General features: G+C 36.1%; 1 protein-coding gene across 2 annotated transcripts in view; it reads right to left on the reverse strand.

Moving 5' to 3' along the window:
• Window positions 1-3,359: 3,359 nt before the first annotated feature.
• Window positions 3,360-18,629, reverse strand: part of LOC112043683 (uncharacterized) — an 89,674-nt gene continuing 74,404 nt past the window's right edge. For both annotated transcript variants that reach the window (XM_024079202.2, XM_024079203.2), the window contains one exon: window positions 3,360-6,808. In XM_024079202.2, coding sequence (XP_023934970.2) covers window positions 4,457-6,763 — 2,307 coding nt within the window. In that variant the 5' untranslated portion in view covers window positions 6,764-6,808 and the 3' untranslated portion in view covers window positions 3,360-4,456. The remainder of the gene's footprint in view (window positions 6,809-18,629) is intronic.

The following is an 18,629-nucleotide window of genomic DNA, read 5'->3' on the forward strand; positions in this document are numbered from 1 at the left end:
TCCAGCCGAACGGTGTCTATAGACCGGTGAGTGTCGGTGGAAATAGATTGTTACGAAACAAGTGCCAGGAACCAACGGAGCTATTTCGAGGGAGATACCCTGATATCGATTTAATGGCGCACCACACACGCGCGAGAGTACTGGCTGCTGTCTAGTCGGGTTGCCAAATTTAGATCTTAATAAATACACTGCAACTAAGCCCTCATTCGCACGAGAGTTTTTTTAACGGACGTTAAAAAGCGTTAAAATACAACAAATGCATTCCCAAGTACATGTTCACAGGACAGCGTTTCAGCGACAGTTCATTTAACTTCATACTATATTTGAACGTTTTTTAAACGTCCGTTAAAAAAACTCTCATGCGAATGAGGGGTATGAGCCAAAGAGAAATAAGCGACAAGTCACATACTGTCCCGGAATTCAGGATCAATTGACTTAAATACATTTTAACTTATTTTTACCTATAATTGTTAGAAACGACGACCTGAAAGTAATAGTAGTGCGCGTCATGGCTTTCTTCATTGCCACTACGCGTTGAGATCGAATAGCATGTCAGCTACTATACAACTTTCGCTATTTGGTCTTTCTGTGATTACCACAACGCGTCGTGCGCGTTTTCATTAGAGCCATAACACGAACTTCGCCATGTGGATGTTTTATTGTAACCACAACGCGTTGTGAGTTTTTTTCCGCTCACTGATCGTTTTTATATTTTTGCGAAAATATTCGATTTTAGTCGTTATAAGTTTAGTGTTACTTAAATTTATTTAGGTCAATCAATGCAAAATAGAAGGTTGAAATTTTAAATTGTCTATTAAATCCATTACATTTCACATATAACATTGTAACAACTTGTCCATAGACAAGTCAAACCAACATACTCTCATTCGTGTGTTTTGCGCTTTAGTTTCTCTAAGATCAAATATTTTGCAACATCCAAACATTATAGAAGAAATCTTAAATATTTAATTTCTTAAATATTTTACTTTATTTTTTGCGAGTAACTCGCAAATTCTTATAAACATGACTGCTCTACGTATACTCATCGGTCTTTTGCTGTAATATTTCATGACAGTTAATTTGACGGTGCAACTCAGCTGCGACATATTTTATGTAATTATAAACAAAGCATTCGTATATATCGGCTATCAAATCCAGCCAATTTAATGAATGGTTAACGTAAAAATCAATTTTACATTGACAGTTCATTAACTGTCAATAAAAGAAATATAAAAATCAATTACCTATAACCGTCACTAAATAAACAATGAAACAGGTAAATAATATTTAGTAGAATTCAATAACTTACAAACCATTGCAAGGTTTCACTACGTCTATAAAATATTTCTAAAATTACTTACGGAACAGAAATTACTGTGCACTCTCTTTATATTTACTTGAATCACGTGCGACCAAGCACTTAAATGTCATAAAATTATACAGCATAAGCCCGCAAGCTTTAAAAGTTAATTAATTATTACGACTTCAATGTTTTAATGTCGCAAAATACTTGAACATTTCACATACATACTTTCCATTAGAAAGTATTTTGTAGTAAAATCTAATATTTACATAATATTTACAGGTTACTTAGATTATGAAATTTTATTACTTTGTTACACTAGAACGTAGAAAATCAATGAATTTAGCTCTATAGTTACGGTACATGTCAAATAAAGTTGAAACCTCACTGTTTAATTTTATTTGGTGGATTGTGTAGTCTTCGTAGCATGTTTGTAGCGTCGTAGCACAGGAGATCTTACTACGACATGTAGCGCTACTTGTCACAATGGCTTTATACTTAACTCTGCATGGCTAAAATAAGTCAGCGAAGTTCCTACTTTACTTATTTATCAATTAGTAGTACAGAATTTGGTGTATCTTTGGTCATAGTAAATAGTTATAGCTTTTGTGAACATAAACACTTCAAAATTATTACTTCAGTTACAACCAATGTCATTCTTAATTTTAATACTTAGTTTTTTAATAACAGGTAATACATATTGCTTTTTGGAATCTATATTAGATACATAAAGATTAGTCATAACGTAATGCAACTTTGTACCTTAACGACCATTGTGAATTAAAATTTGAGCTTTACTTTGGAGAAAATAGTTTTTTAAAGTAAAGTGGACGAAATCACTACTATTTAAAGTTTACTTTACTTTGAAGAAAATATGGCCTTAGAGGATTTAATACACAATAACCTTAGCCTCAATATATCCGAGGGGGGTATTAATTAATATGTTTGCATCAAGTAGGGATACTAACATAGTAGATCTACTTGTAGGATAATTTGATTGGATAGTTCCAAACCGGTGAACCAAACCTTTACAAATAGTCAAACTTGACTTACTACTACTTGAATTAAATGAATTTTGATTTTGATTTCTATTAAGTAGTTCTTATTGTTGTGCAACATAACCTAAAATAAGGTTGTTTAAAAAAATTGTTTGCTGTTTTAGGACTGTGTCCAATATTTAACATCACTTGTAGATAAAATGAATTTTATATTTTCTCAATTTTCAGCAATAACTACACAAAACACGTATTTTATTGTTTAAATAAAATATTTTTGACAGAATTTCGTTTTCGCAATTTTGAATGCTAAATGACGATACGTAAATTACAAAGTAAGGCTACAAAGGCTCCAAATGTGCGCAAATTTTAGAGCCCAAAACAAACTTAGCCGAATTCAATTCAACCGCAAACCTATCCGGGACAGAAATGCGCCGCTTTTTCGCTACCAAAACATAAATTGAGCGTTTATTAAATTTTGTCGAGTGAATTGTATTTTCATCTGTGATTTAGAGCCCCTTTATGACCCTTGTAGCCGTTTATTAAAACGTCAAACGTCAAAAGTTTTACGACAATCGTAAAACGACGCCGTTTAATGAAGTTATTTCAAAATTTATTTAGCAATTGCCGCGGGATAATGAGCTTTATTTAATTTAGTTTTAAAATGTAGGTACGTTCCGCGTAGCCGCTATGTATTCATTCAGTGGCTTTATTAACTTAACCATTCAAAATGGCAGACTGAAATTAACTGCTAACTGGGGAATAAAAGTTTCTATTTGCTGCACTGCCATCATGATTTCAGCGGGTACGTTTCTTTGTTTGCATCAGCCTAATTAATTCAAAATTACAATTATAAGCACAAATTTAAAAGTAGCGAATGCCTGAAATTCCGCAACATAATATCAATATACAACCACGTACCTGCTTTGTTGGCTCAGTTTGTAATACCTACTCCTTTATAATGATTAACAACAAAGTTCATTTAATTTTTGTCTTGCTTTGTACTTGTCTTAACATGCTCTGTGAGATACCGGGTTGTAATACCTCAAACTTCTCAACTTTGCTGATCATTCTTTAAAGGACTTTCAGCTTGGAGTCCTTTCAGGACTTCAAATCTTAGTTCAGGTTACGAAAATAGAGTTAGGAAGTTCGTAGTATTACAACTAGCATGTTTAGAGTTTACAAGTTTATTAAATGTTTTCTTTGTTTAGCGAATATAAGTGACTATATTTGGATACATCTTACACCACATCGTTGCATTATGTTAGGACCAACATTAATTCAATGTAGCTTTGCCGTCTCAGAAGCTCCGTCCGATACAGTTCTTACTGGTTCTAAGCTCTTAAAATTAAAAAAAAAAATCACCTGAAACATTTTACTGCTATATAAACAAATTGTAAACAGTAAAGGATTAAACTGAGCATTTATATTGGCACATTATAATTACTGTTCGTTTAAAAAGCTCTTTATTACAAAATTATAAAATGAAAAATATTGTAAACTATTAGTCAAAAATTTGGTATCGTGACTAGCATTACTATAAAATTATTTACTAAAAATAATAACAATTTCTTTTATTTGTAAAATATTATTTTTTACTATAAAACAAATTTATAAGAGAAGTTTAAGAATTTTAATTTGGAGAGGGCAGTTTTGTGCCTTTCTCGAAATAGAAATTTTATATGAAATGACTATAGATTTAGTAGATCCTTGTAAATATTAAAATGCTCTCTGTCTAGTTAGCAGTATGAAATGCTTATAATTTCAATCTTCTTCAAAATGTGAATGCAAGTAGTTTTACATAAAGGACTCTGTTTTTATTTCTAAAAATGTATTTGTATAAAAAATCTAAATATTATATCAGAGGATGGGTACAGTTGTTCACAAAACAACATTAACATGACAAGGGATCAGAGAGGATTGTCTAAGCTTACAATTTATTCGCCTATAAAAATATATATAATAGAAATGAGTACGTATAAAACGTTATGATGTACAGAATTTGATTCTCAATGATTGTGCACGATACACAGAAATGTTCCGTCCGTGTATACTCGGTAAGCATATTATATACAATACTATTCTCATATTCAGTCGCTTTATCACTTTAGTAGCGTCTAAATTGCCCTGTTTACGCGTTATCGTTCCGACGACGTCGTCAGATGTCGTTCGCGTCCCCCACGTACCCCTCGTCGGGGCTTTCTGAACAGATATCCGACGCACATTTGGCGTTCGATACTTGTGGCAGCGGCTTCAGCCCGCCCTCGGACCCCTCGCCAGGCATCCGCGCGTCCGACGTCTGCGTGTCGACGCACCTGGTCTCCACCTGGTAACACCGCCCCGGTCCTTCCGGCACCATCGGGACCATCACGGCACAGGTCCCTTTGGCGTTCCAGTTTGAACACGTTTCGGTCGAAGCACAACACTGCACCGGCTCGGTCTTGTAACCCTCCGGCGGCGAAGGTACGAATTCCTCGTTATAATACACCGTTCCATTTCCGACGAATGCGATCGGACGGTTCCGAGGGACCGGATAACCCTCCAGAGTGCGGCGCACATTAGTACCGTTGAATACCTCGAAATTGGGACACGTAGGCGGCGCCGCGTTAAACTCGTTGTCTTTTGCGAATTTGCAGACTAACTTTTGTCCCTTCGGCCTATTGTGGGGAAGAGTTTGGTAAAACGGCCCGATTACTGAATAGTTTGACATAATTGGCGGTCGACACGGGTGTTTAGGGAGGCCGTAGTCGTAAGGGTAGCCTTCGCTGTCTAGGAAACAGCCAGGGTTGAGATGGACGTCCGCCGAGTGTTGGTACATAGCGTTAGGAGGCATGCTCATGGGCATGCTGGCCAGGGTCTGCTGGTCCTGCCACGTGACTTGACGCGGCATCGACTGAGCAGTGAACGTGGTCTCTTCTTCGAAAGTGTCGGCGGCGGTTTGCGTTTTGTAAACCGAAAGTGCTGTGTTTTCATTTTGTGCATTGTTAGCGACGGTTTCCGCATCGCTAATTAGGTCGGGATTCCTGTCGACGAAGCCTTTCATATTATTGCTTTGGTAAGCATCGCTCGGCTCGTACTCTCGATTCGTTTGCACGGTGTAATGTAGCGCGTGGTGTGAGTGTGCGTTTACTATGACGCTTCCATTGTTCTTGGGCAGAGAGCCGTTGTTTCTACTAGACGGTAAAATTTGATTGCATAGTGCGACATCTTTTCCGCTCTCCTTTTTCTTTCTACTCCTCGTGTCCGTTTTAAATTTTAATAATACGACCGCTATTATTGCTATCAGTAACACTATAATTAGGAATACTATCGTTATTATCACCACTAAGTGTCTATGAGGGAACGTGACTACGATGACGACGGGCTCCTCCTTCACTAATATCTTGATCGTGTAGTTAGCGCGCACCTTCCCCGCGGAATTCTCGGCGATACACGCGTAAGTACCGTTATCATCGTTCCCGATATTGAAAATATATAACTCACTCTTCTTGTCTATAACACCGCTCTCGACGTGAAATACGTGATGAGGCTCCGCGGCGGACGTTGAATAATTCCGAATAAGTTGTCCCTGATAGAACCACTGTAACTTGGCCTCGGGCACGGCCTTCACGATACACTCCAGGGTCACGTTGTTCCCGACGTTCGTCTCTAGGTATACGGTGGTAGGGGTCAGTTTCGGCAGGCACGCTAAATCGAATTCATTTACGCTCGTGATCGTACGTTTTTTCAAACGCTCAGGTAGCGAGCAAATCGGCTCGACCGCGTGCGGCATATTGAAATTTGACAGCCAGTTGTGTAAATCTCTCAAATTACAATCGCAATTCCAATTGTTGTTCTGGAGATCGATCCCCCGCAACGTGTCAGGGAACAAGTTGTCGCCTTGCACGCTCGCCAATCTATTGCCGTTCAATCGGAGCCATTCCAAATGTTTCAAACCGGAGAACGCTTCCGGCTCGACGTTCTCTATCTTACAATTGCTCAGCTCCAGAGTGTTGAGGTAGGATAGATGTTGGAAGCAATGCATCTTTATACTCGTTATGGGATTGTTGTTCAGCGACAGTCGCATTAGAGACGGGAAGAACACGAAATTGCTCGACGGGACGACGGTAATGTAATTATTGGAGAGATCCAACTCGACTAGGTTGGCGAGCCCCCTGAAGGCATGGTTATCGATTTTCTGCAAGCGACATCTCTGCAGATAAATTTTCTGCAAGTCCAACAGTCCGAGTTTGTGGAACGTTTCCTTTTGCAGAACTTGCAGATCGTTGCCGGTGAAGTCTAGGACTTGAGTCTCGGAGTCTAGCGAGTCAGGGATCGCCTTTAGCTCTCTGTCGGTGCATTCGACGTATCGCTTGCCGTTCTTCCATTTGCATATGCACTGGGTGGGGCAGGCGATGGCGGGGAGCAAGATGCACGTCGTACACAAGGCTATTAGCCTCGCGTCTAGACACCGCTTGACTTTCATGTTGCCTCAAGGCACTCGGGCGTTGACGAACTTGGTGAGCATTATCTGGAACAAAAGAAAATTCTCGTTGAATTAATGCAAATCTTTATTGGAATAATTTACACGTTTTATGGCGGATTCTTTTCAAGAGAACAAGATCTAAAAATAAAACCTTTCTTTATAAGATTTCCAAGTTTTTATTCAAAATGTAGAGAAAAACGTCCATACAGTTTTATGATGGCATGAATTCTCATATTTTCAACTATATACTAAAAACCATTTATTATTCATCATCATCATAAGGTATCAACCTGTTTGAACCCACTACAGGGCTAGGCATCCTTGTAGGAAATGGGATATTTAGCTTAGATCCACCGCTTTTCCAATTCAATGGCGGAGTTAACATAAAACTCATTCTAACGATTACTACAGAAGTTTAACGCGGTCTCCGACCTTCTTCTTCTGCAGATTTCTAATAAGAAAGAAAAGTTCAGTATTTCAGATCCCTACCCAGGACTCGAACCCAGAACCTCGTAATCAAAAATACATAAACACGCAGACTAACCACTGAACATGAGGAAGTTATAGTATTACTTGTAATCTACATTCGATTATAGGAAAGCATTCTGCATTATTTGTGCATACATGTTGAAAACCGTCCAGACAAGACCGCTAATTGCTTGCCAATTTACAAATATTTCTAAAAACCTTACGTCTCAGACAAGAAAAGTTATGTGCGCGATTCTTTGCTTAACAATAAAGCAAGGAATTGCGCACCTAACTTTTCTTGTAAGCTTATATTATTTCGTTTGTTCAGGTTCTTTGTTCTCCAAATCAATAAAGTTATCGAATTGTGATTTATGAGCGCAATCTTTGAAGGAACTTGGAATTAACTTTCTCTGAAATCATGCTTCTTGTAAATTGTTTGCCTCTTAGTAGCTTAGCGTTTTGTTTGTTTCAGCGTACCGTGGAAGCGTTAATTAAAAAAGTCAGTTGTTTTGAAAGGCATCAAGGCAAATTTAAAGCATAAAACAGTAGTTTTTTTATGTTATTCCTCTGCGAGAGGTTCCTATAGACACAGATCACAGAATTTTTATACTGATCCTAAAAATTAATACTTCAGTATGATGTCGAGTACGAGTAAAACACCAGTGTAAGGTAAAAACTCCATTACTAAGAACAACACTTCACTTACTCGTAATACCAGATGAGTCCGGAGTCAAGGGTTAATTTGTTGTAAAAAAAAAACAATGAAGTTTGTACCTTGAACCTCAATATCCGTAACACTAAACCAACGAGACAGTTAATCCACGGACTTGTTAATAAACGAAAATGCGTTAGAAATAGATTATAGGATATTGTTGTCGTATATGAAAATAAAAACAAAGGAAAATCGCTTTAGATATTGAGTTGTTGCTGTCCCAAGAACAATGGGAGATGGCCGGCCCATAATTGCCGACGGGGGAAGCAGGTGGGGCGACAAGATTCTGAAGCCGAGATCAAAGAAGTGGGAAGTAGGTCAGTGAATGACATTGTGGAAATTGCTCGGAAATATTGAAAAAGTAGCTGGCGTATTGTTGCTACGGGCATACGCGCTATGCCTGTTATGGACTAAGAACAGTAGCCAGTTATGCTTCTTTTTATACAAACTGAAATTTTCTCCAAAGTCCATAATTGGCTACCTATGGTAAGAGTATTAAAAACAAAAAAAGAATTTTTAAAATCGGTCTATAAATGGCGGAATTATCGCTGCACATACATAAAAAAAACATACATACAGCCGAACGTAGAACCTACTCTTTTTTGGAAGTCTGTTAAAAAGTAGTATTGTTGCTACTGGCAAAGTAGCCGGCGTATTTTGCTACGGGCACACGCGTTATGCCTGTTATAGACTAAGAACAGTAGCCAGATATGCTTCTTTACATAAAGACTGAAAATTTCTCCAAACTTCATAATTGGCTACCGTGTGGTACCTATGGTTAGATTATTAAAAAAGTAGTATTGTTGCTACGGGCAAAGAAGCCGGTGTATTGTTGCTTTGGTCAAAGTAGCCAGTGTATTGTTACAGGTAGTGCACACGTGCAATGTCTGTTATGGACCTGCGCTAGCCAGACATAACTCATTTGACAAGTCCACACTCCATAATTAACTACTAGGTAAATAGTTAGGAAGGCTGGATGCTTGTCAAACATACTGTTTTGACAAATATCTAGACCTTCCTAATGGAGCTACGTCTGGTAATCATAAGCTCTCTGAGGAATCATCTTTCCTCCTTCAGTAAAAGACATTATCTATCAGAAAGTAACAGTTTATATTAGCAGGCAGTCGGCAGTCTCGTCTGCATGAAAAACAAGTTTAAATTATACGTATAAATCTTCCTCATGTATCACTCTATCTAACGATGAAATCGTATTAAATTCCGATGCGTAGTTTAAAAGATTTAAACGTTAATACGGCGAAAATAATATTCGTTTCATAAACTATATTAAGATACTTAAAACAAATTAATTCCAACATAATATCCTGCAATTTCCGCAAACTAATAATTTGATATGATTCTGCTAAAGGTTAACAATAGAAGCATTAATTTTACAAAAAATTAAGCAAAAGAAAAACAATGAAAGAAAGAAAGAAAATTTATTTATTGAACACACACACACACAATACAATAAAATATATTAAATAATGCTAAAGATAATGTGTGGTACCAAAATAGTGATTTCATCTTTAGAGTTTAGTTCTTTAAAGTATCACAAGGATGAAAATATATTACACTTTAACAAATAAATTAAATTATCAAGATTCCGTTTATTCAAACCGAGGATTTAATTAAATACAAATACTAAGTTACCCGAATGGCTGAAACATACGTATTATTAACAAAAACGTACAAATACAAAATGTTAAGCCTTTGAATTAACTTTGAACAGTGAGCTAGAACTGGGGCAAATATATTGTTTAAAGGGCCTACCTTTGTAATGAAATAACATGGTCTATAGATTTATTTATTGTTACCCGAGTTATTACCACTCTGGTACAGTTAGTGATGCCTTTTGATTGCCTTTATCAAAAGAAGCATTACAACGTCAGCCTATTCATGCCCGGACCACACTGCTCAATGCGGGTTGGCGGTTTAGTGTTTTGATTCCAACGATATTCTAAACTAAAGATATGTTTTGTACCTACAAAATAACCGTAAAAAGTGATTCAAATTTAGCTACTTTACTGAGTGCACACAATATGCTTTTGTGTTTAATTTAATTATATATTTATGTGTATACAATTTTTACTGTTCCTTGACATTGTATACAATATTTAAGTATTATTTGTTTAAATAACTTACAGTTTATTATGCGATTTAATGAATATAGGACAATTATCCGCTTTTGTTCGCCTCAGTTTTGACGCGGTAGTGACATCTATACTAATATTATAAAGCTGAAGAGTTTAGGTGGCTCAGCATCGTGATGTTTGGAAGTCCCTACAAATGTCCTATGTCCTGCAAGGGACGTCCATCAGCTGATATGATGATGATGATGATGAAGGGTTTGTTTGTTTGATTGAACGCGCTAATCTCAGAAACTACTGGTCCGATTTGAAAATTCTTTCTGTGTTAGATAGCCCATCTAACGAGAAAGGCTATAGGCTATATATTATCCCCGTATTCCTACGGGAACGGGAACCACGCGGGTGAAACCGCGCGGTGCCAGCTAGTATCCTATAAAATCTTTGTTTGGTTCTCTGCCGATCATTTTCGGATGTTAAACTTAACATCAAATGATATTGAAGTCAAAACGTTAACTTATTAAAAAAAAAACAATCTTAATCTATAAAAAGCCGAGTTGTGTATACTTGCCATTTGTTTCTGTATTTTCGTACGCCTAAAGAGGCCTGGAATAAATTGTTAGCGATAAAGTCGCTATAAGTCATTTGCTTTGGTATTTCCCTATATTTTCATACTATGCATGTAAAGTTTAAAGAGGATATTTTTGTGAAATATACGAAAGAAAAATAAAGTAACCGCAGAGTATTTTAACGCTCATCATTTGAAATCATACCACTTCCGCAGTTACACAAATGTATGCATCGTTTTAAGCAAACAGTGGGAAACAAATGGTTTTTTTCCTCAAGTAGCTCGCACTTGGCCAATTTTAGTTCACCCACATCTTGCCAAAAGCCGCCTACATTATGCATGCGATGCATTATTTATTTGTGTCGGCCCACTCCGCTCCAGGGAAGCCTGTACTTTCTTATTTGCCGTTTTCTGATACTTTTGTTTGTTAAAAACGGCGGTGTCGCGGCAATTACGTCACTAACGTACGTTACGTAAAAGCACTTGCATTTTTATCTTCTACTTTCTTGATTGGTTCCGGTGGGCTATTCGCTAATTCAGTGTCTTCCAGACGGTAATGTAGTTAAAACGATGCCCCGCGGTTTCTTATGCGTAGTTCCCATGTCCTTGGGATTACAGGTATAAAATATAGCCTGTTTCTATTAAGCTGTAGCTTTCTGTTATTGGTATTTAAAGAATTTGTAAAATCGGTTCAGCAGATCCAAAGATTACCGCCTACAATTTCACAAATTAAACTTCCTCATAATATTAGTATAAAGATAACATAGCCTTCTTTAAAATACCTTTATATATTATGCTTATAAATAACAGAATATTAAAGCTAAAAGTGTTTTGTGTTACTTACTGTGTTTTATCTTGAATATTTGCGTTATTTGTACAGTATAAAATATTTTGGCAAAAGAAACACATAAAGTGTACAGAAGCGTTCATTTAAACAAAAAAAAAAACATCTTGACGTCTATCCTATTTTCTGTTGCCGACGAGATTTCAATAAACAGTAGAAAGGATTCTGCGAACACTCTTTGCAAGTACTATATTGTATACCATACATAGTTACTACATATTTCTATAATTGTACGGTATGTTTACATGTACATTGTATGTGTTCAACTACATACGAGTATACTCGTAAGTTATGCTTCCATGATTTAATAAAATAAAATGTGTTTTTATAATCCCAATAATTTTTAGAGAATTGCAGATATATTATAAAAATACACGCAATAGTTATATGATTCAATACTAATACTATAATACTATAGAAGCGAAAGCCTGTTAACTTTTCATGCACTGAAATCACTGAACCAATTTAGATAATTTTTGGTACAGTGATAAACATCATACTTTGAGATCAGAATATAAACATCATACTTTGTATGACTTATTTGATTTGTGAAAGACATAATTTCATGCGAACGGAGTTACGGGCGTCCGCTAGTTTGTCAATACATGCCTGTAATATTATGTGTGATAAAAGAGTTGTAAAAATTCTGAGTTAAAAGAGTTGTAAAAACAAGGCCAAATAGCATTTTTTATTGACCATAAATTAACAGGTTAGTCCTGTTTGTTGCTAAAATAACCTTTGAATATCTCTGGTAGTAATATAGGACGAGTATGTTACTTTAATAAAAAGAATTCTATGGTAATGCGGAGTAAACATAAACTGTTTGAGATGGCTCGTATTATGGTTCTTGTGAAATATTTTCGAGGGAATGAGAAACTTTTTTTTATGTTTGTTTACATCCCAATAAAAGTTTTCGAAGCGTCAGCGTTGGTGGTCGTAAATATATCGAGTGATTTCTTATACTTTATCGTTTGGAAAAATGTTTATTGGTTTTCGACATACCTACCTACTTTCTATGGTATCAGTTTGATGCTTATTTTTTGCGATATCAGTTCATCATTCTGTAAAAATCTGAACCGTCTTATCTATACATGTAATGTAAAGTACAATTTGTGCCATGCTTTCGCACGTCTATGTATAGGAAAAAATATTTTTAACTTTTGTGAGAGTTACCTACTGAGCACATCCAACAACGCCTGTGCCTGTGTCACTGGAAAAAATGGCCTTCACTAACTCAGTAGTTATTAGAAGGTAAAAATAAACTTTACTAATATAGTAACTGATGGACTAAGTTTGTCCAATTGATGGTAAGTGGAAAACCGACCAAAACTTCTTAGGGCATACAAGAAACATGGTCTACAAAGTGCTGCGTCCTGGCTAAAGTGCGGTGTTAACTCTGTATTGTATGTTACCCTCATGTGATCGTTATTACACCGACAACCAAGCCCTTCAGATGGTAACACAGCAATGAAAAGAACATGGCGGCTGTACTTCCCCGGACGATATATATATATATATATATATATCGTCCGGGGAAGTACATCTCAAAAAGCTCTACTACTAATATACTTTGCAAATATACGTATATGTTTAGCTTTAAATGTGCATAGTAGGAAGTCGTAACTGTATATATCAAAAACATACAGATCAGAATACAGTATTTCTGGCAAGTTAGCCCGTGACTACAATCTCACCTGGTGGTAAGTGATGATGCAGTCTAAGATGAAAGCGGGCTAACTTGTTAGGAGGAGGATGAAAATCTACACACCTTTCGGTTTCTACACGAAATCGTACCGGAACGCTAAATCGCTTAGCGGTACGTGTTTGCCGGTAGGGTGGTAACTAGCCACGGCCGAAGCCTCCCACCAGCCAGACCTGGACCAATTAAGAAAATCTCAATCGGCCCAGCCGGGGATCGAATCCAGGACCTCCGTTTTGTAAATCCACTGCGCAAACCACTGCGTCACGGTCGTCGTCTATTTACTTGGCGGTAGTAAATTCATCAATAATTTTAATTCTAATCTTAATATTAAATGATGATGAAAATTGTAAATGTACATTTTACATTCTGTTAAATGTATTTCTTTATAGCTAGAGTTAATTGAATCCTGGCCTTAATACAAAAAAGCCCTGTGTTTCGGAGCGTTATAATTACCGTCTAATTAAAAGAAAGCTTCTAATCGCAAAAGTGTCATTAACTATAAAGCCAACCCATCATGTGGTAAAACTAAGCGTTAGTGATTAATTGAATTTTACCTCCCCAACCTACCCTTGGCTATCCCCTCTCCCCCGTGCCCCTCTCAACCCCTCGGGGACGAGGGCGAATTTATATTCTCGTGTGTATTTGCATTTAGAAATGGAGGTATGGAAATTGGAAACGGCAGTAACTTGATTACGGAACGATCATTAAATCAAACTCCGACCGTATATTGTGGGATATTTGGATTGTATTTTGTTTTTATTTTGGAGCACCTTTTGCCGGGTACCGTGTTGGCTTCGATATTTATTGTCTTACTATGCTCTCAAGTCAAAAGAAAGTATTACGAACCTATTTTTAACAGGGTTGATATGATAATTGTGTGTTGTCAATTATAAAAGCCAATATTCAATACAACCAACTTGAAAACAATATAGCATAGCCCAGCCATGATAGGCCAGTGAATATGACGTCTGCCTCCGATTCCGGAGGGTGTGGGTTCGAACGTAGTCCGGGGCATGCAGCTCCAACTTTTCAGTTGTGTGCATTTTAAGATATCTATTAAATATCACGTGTCTCAAATGGAGAAGGAAAAACATTCAATAAACAACAACATTTAATTATCTGCGTGTGTGAATTCTGCCAATCCGCATTCAGCCAGCATGGTGAACTTTTGGCCTAACCTCACTAATTCTGAGAGGAGACTAGTGCTCAACAGTGATTGTTAATGGTGATGATGACTGGAATAGTTTGTTTACTGTTAAAGTCTGTATAAATGTACATAAGAAGCCGCATCTGTATATATCTAAAACACAACACAAATCTAAGAAAGAACACAATAAAATCCCGTCCAATACAGCGTTAAAATAAACAACTATTTTTATTTTATCCTAACGATCTCCGTTCGGAACAATTCCGTATAGAAACCAATTTAGCTAAACGAGTTCCGTTTAAGCGCTAGAATATATCTGATTCGCCTAGTTTTGAGTAATTACCAACTCCGTGCAAGCTCTCGCGTCTCCCGCGTGACTCAAGTTTAACCTCAGACGATATTGATCGGATTTAAACCCCATTTGATTAGATTGTATGTTTGTGTTACCACAATATTAAGGTATTATCACACTTTAAGATTCCAGTGACTTTGACTGCCTGTATTTTGCGGATAATGTTTTACTTTCATCTGCTGAAATGTATTTTATCTTTTTCGATACCTACTGTTTTTTGTTTCTGTGCTGTGTAAATTTATTTATTGTAATAAATATATTCCAATTGATTACTATCAAGTTAATATTCCGTGGGTAGCTTCATCTTGATGAGAAGCTCAACATTTACGAAAATTCTTCATTCTGGTAGCTAACAGGGTTACCGGGTCATAAACATTTCTGAGCGTAGGAACGAGATAACGTACTACGTAATTTGTAGGACGATGTTGCTGTTAAATATTGTTATATTGTTATTAGATAAGCAACAGTAAAGAAAACAGCTGTATTTAGTAACAATTTTTGATAAACTCCCCTCCTCCCAACTTGTATCAGTACCTACGCGGTTATCAAAAATTGTTACTAACTAAATAGTTGTACAATTTAACAGCCACATTGTCCTACAAATTGCGCGGGACGTTATCTCGTTCCTACGCTCAGAAATGTTTATGACCCAGTAACCCTATTAGCTACCAGAATCAAAAATTTTCGTTAATATAAAAGTTGAGCGTCTCATAATGATGAAGCTACTCAAGGACAATTAACTTGATAGTAATCAATTGCAAAAAATTATATAAAGTTTTTTTTTATTTATTTCAATTTATCGATCGCTAAATGGCGTTGAAAGAAAATGTTATTGCTGTTCTCTCTCTTTCTCTCTCTATTATGATTCTCATGGTAGGTACAGCTCCATCTACATCAAAACGCAGAGCAGGTATAGTTTCAACCTATCGAAAAGATCAATACTTACGAACATAGTTACTATACATACAGCTTTTATGCTGCTTTAGTCTTTGTCCCCCCATTTGTGCTAATTGCGTGGTATCTACCTGAAATAAGAAGATTAAAGTCCCCGAGGAAATCGACAATTAGTCCCCATAAAATAAATAAAACCTGAGCAAACGACGCCAGGAATTTAAATGGAAGTCTCAGCTTCAAAGAAAATCTCACAATCCCTGCCATGGAAGTCGATAGCAGGTGAATCAATTTAAATTAATCCTGTCGTGAGATTGCGTAACAAAGGGATTTGAGTAGTGATTGTACCAAATGACTCATAATAAAAAGTTAAATCTGTACCGAATATAAATGTCTGCTTGTACATCAAATATTTAAATAAATAATTATGTGCTATAAGCTCCCATAGCTTTAATGTTAAGTTTTAACTTTACTTCATCATTATCATCGTAATCATGATGTTATAGTATGGACGTACACTGCTTGACATAGACCCCTTGTAAGGATAACTAAACGGTCGGTCTTGAAATATCTGCATCCAGTGGCTCCCATGATCTACTTGATGTCATTGGTCCACCACGCTGTGCTTGCCGGTGCGGCGTCGGTATTCCAGAACCTTGAGCGCCCAACGTCCATCAGCTCTTCGAAGTATTTGTCCCGTCCATTTCCATTTCGCGACTCATTCAGTTATGAGTGGGTATGTGATTTTCGATTACGTAGAGATACTCAGAGCATAGCTCATTCCATCACCCACTCAGTGACTTCCCGTACTTATATTATACCATAGCATATTTTTTTAATGTAAAAAACATGATAATTTACAATGAAATGAATTATTATCACGGAATTCTCGCTTCTGTAATTTTTAGTTTTGAAAAGTCCTTAATCGGGTGTGTCCTGAACGATCACATCACAAACAATTATACTTAGTGTAAAAATATACTGAAAATAAGAAATAATTATGAAGTTCTGCACCAGTAAAGTTATTTAACTTAATTATTAGGAACCTTTAAAAGAAAACCTTTAAATACTAGATCAGTGTACACCAAAGGCTGAAACGGTTTAATTTTTTTAATTCCAAACTCATCTAACATCGCCAAACAACTTAATGAACGTACATGAAAATGGGCCATTTCATAAAGTTCTAACTAGCGTGGATTAAAGCCGAGAGTGGAATTTCATTAAAGTGCGCATTAGAAGCGCCAGTGATGTGCACTCGGTATGTAGGATTGCACGAATCTGGCGGATGACATATGTATAATTCTGTCTGAATGTTCATTAGTTCATTCTCAGCAGTTTTAATTTGAAAGTGTGGCTGTTTGTGAGAGATCGAAATCTGAACTAATTCAAAAGTTATCGTTTCAAAATTAACAGAGATATACTAACAACTAAAGGGGCCAAGATAGAGGTTATCTAGAGGTCATGGATTTGAACTATTGTCATACCCACTCTTAAAACAGTTTTGTCGACTAATCGAAGGGGAACGGAAATATAATTATAAGTCATATTGATAATGTATATGGCAAATATTCATTTAAAATAATTACATCGTAACCATTATGAGCCTATTATATGGTCAGGGCCAGGTCTACCTTTATTTATACTCGTAGAAGAGCGGATATAAAGCTTATACATATACTAAACTTAGGGTGATCATTTCTTGATTTTTGGTTGATTATACCTACTATTACGTATTTATAACAATGAACAGGTATAAGTTGTATTTATTAGGTTAAGAAGTACTTATAAAACAAAACTTTTATTTATCACTCATTAGATATCATGTTATTTTTGATTTGTTTTTGTGTTTTCTCTTTCATTTTTAACTTAACTGCCCTTTTCTTTGCTCTGTCCTTTCTTCTTTTTTCTCTCTCCTTTTTTCTCGCCTTCAGTATTTTTTGAAATTCCCTTTCTCTCCGTTTAAGAAACTTTTCTTCTTTTTTAGCCAGCTCTTTTTTCTTTCGATCCTCTTCAGTTAAATCTCGTTTCTTTACCTTTTCTTTTTTTAAGCCAATGTCACTTGTTTTCTTTAGGAATTTAAAGAATTTCCTCTTCGGAGGAGCCCAATAACTTGGACATGAAGTGGTACACCAGTTATTTACACGTGGAAATACAGAATCAATTTGGTCTGTGTACTTTTTACCAATGTTATACCTTCGCTGTAATATGAAAAACACATCATACATTCAGATTATGTGACTAAAAAGTTTTTTATAACTAGAGTAATCTTTGCGACCTCTTTGGTAGTTATGTGGCTCTCAACAGAGAGACCCTTTTCGAAATTGGGGCAAAGACGTAAGACTAGTTAAAAGAATATATTCAACATAATCGAAAATGTAAAAGTTGACTGTTTTCACACTGCAACTGAGGGGTTGCCAAATATAAACAGTTAATTAATGTTATATAAATAAGTACCCTCATCGGTTAATTTGTAGTTTAATATATCAAATGAAAGTTTATCTTATGCTTAATTTAATTGTAATACAGTTACAGTTGCATTTGATCTAGTTCATGGTTTCCTAGATTTTGTATGAAAAATGTGTCAAGCCGCAATTTATCTATATAGTCGTATATTTTGAATATAGTCTATCATTATTTCTCATCACTAATAAATAACAGATGAGGGTAATATTTCTAATGCCGGGTCTTAGACCATAACGATGTCTCTATCTTTCACTATTTAGAACATCGTGTCAGAAGAGAAGATGATTCTGTATGGTAGGAACTGTGTTATAAAATAGCGAAACTGTATATAGCGAAATAGTGAATTTATTTGTTCGTTATACTTTTATGGGTTCTATATTATGTATGATGAAAATTATTTCCTTAATATAGAGCAACATTATAGTAAACCAATTATAATGATAGCAATTTCACCAGACGAGCCATCGAAATCGTTATTATAGTACATACATAATATAATAACGATGTTCCTTTACGTCATCTGGTGAAATTGCTTTATTGTATGTATACCGTTGTCATGGTCACCGACCACAATAACTTAAATTCACCCCATTCCGAAAATTCCTTTAAGGGTTGATAAAGCCCCTTTACCCTTC

This window comes from Bicyclus anynana, chromosome 9 (assembly GCF_947172395.1).
Source record: "Bicyclus anynana chromosome 9, ilBicAnyn1.1, whole genome shotgun sequence".
Lineage (NCBI taxonomy): Eukaryota > Metazoa > Arthropoda > Insecta > Lepidoptera > Nymphalidae > Bicyclus > Bicyclus anynana.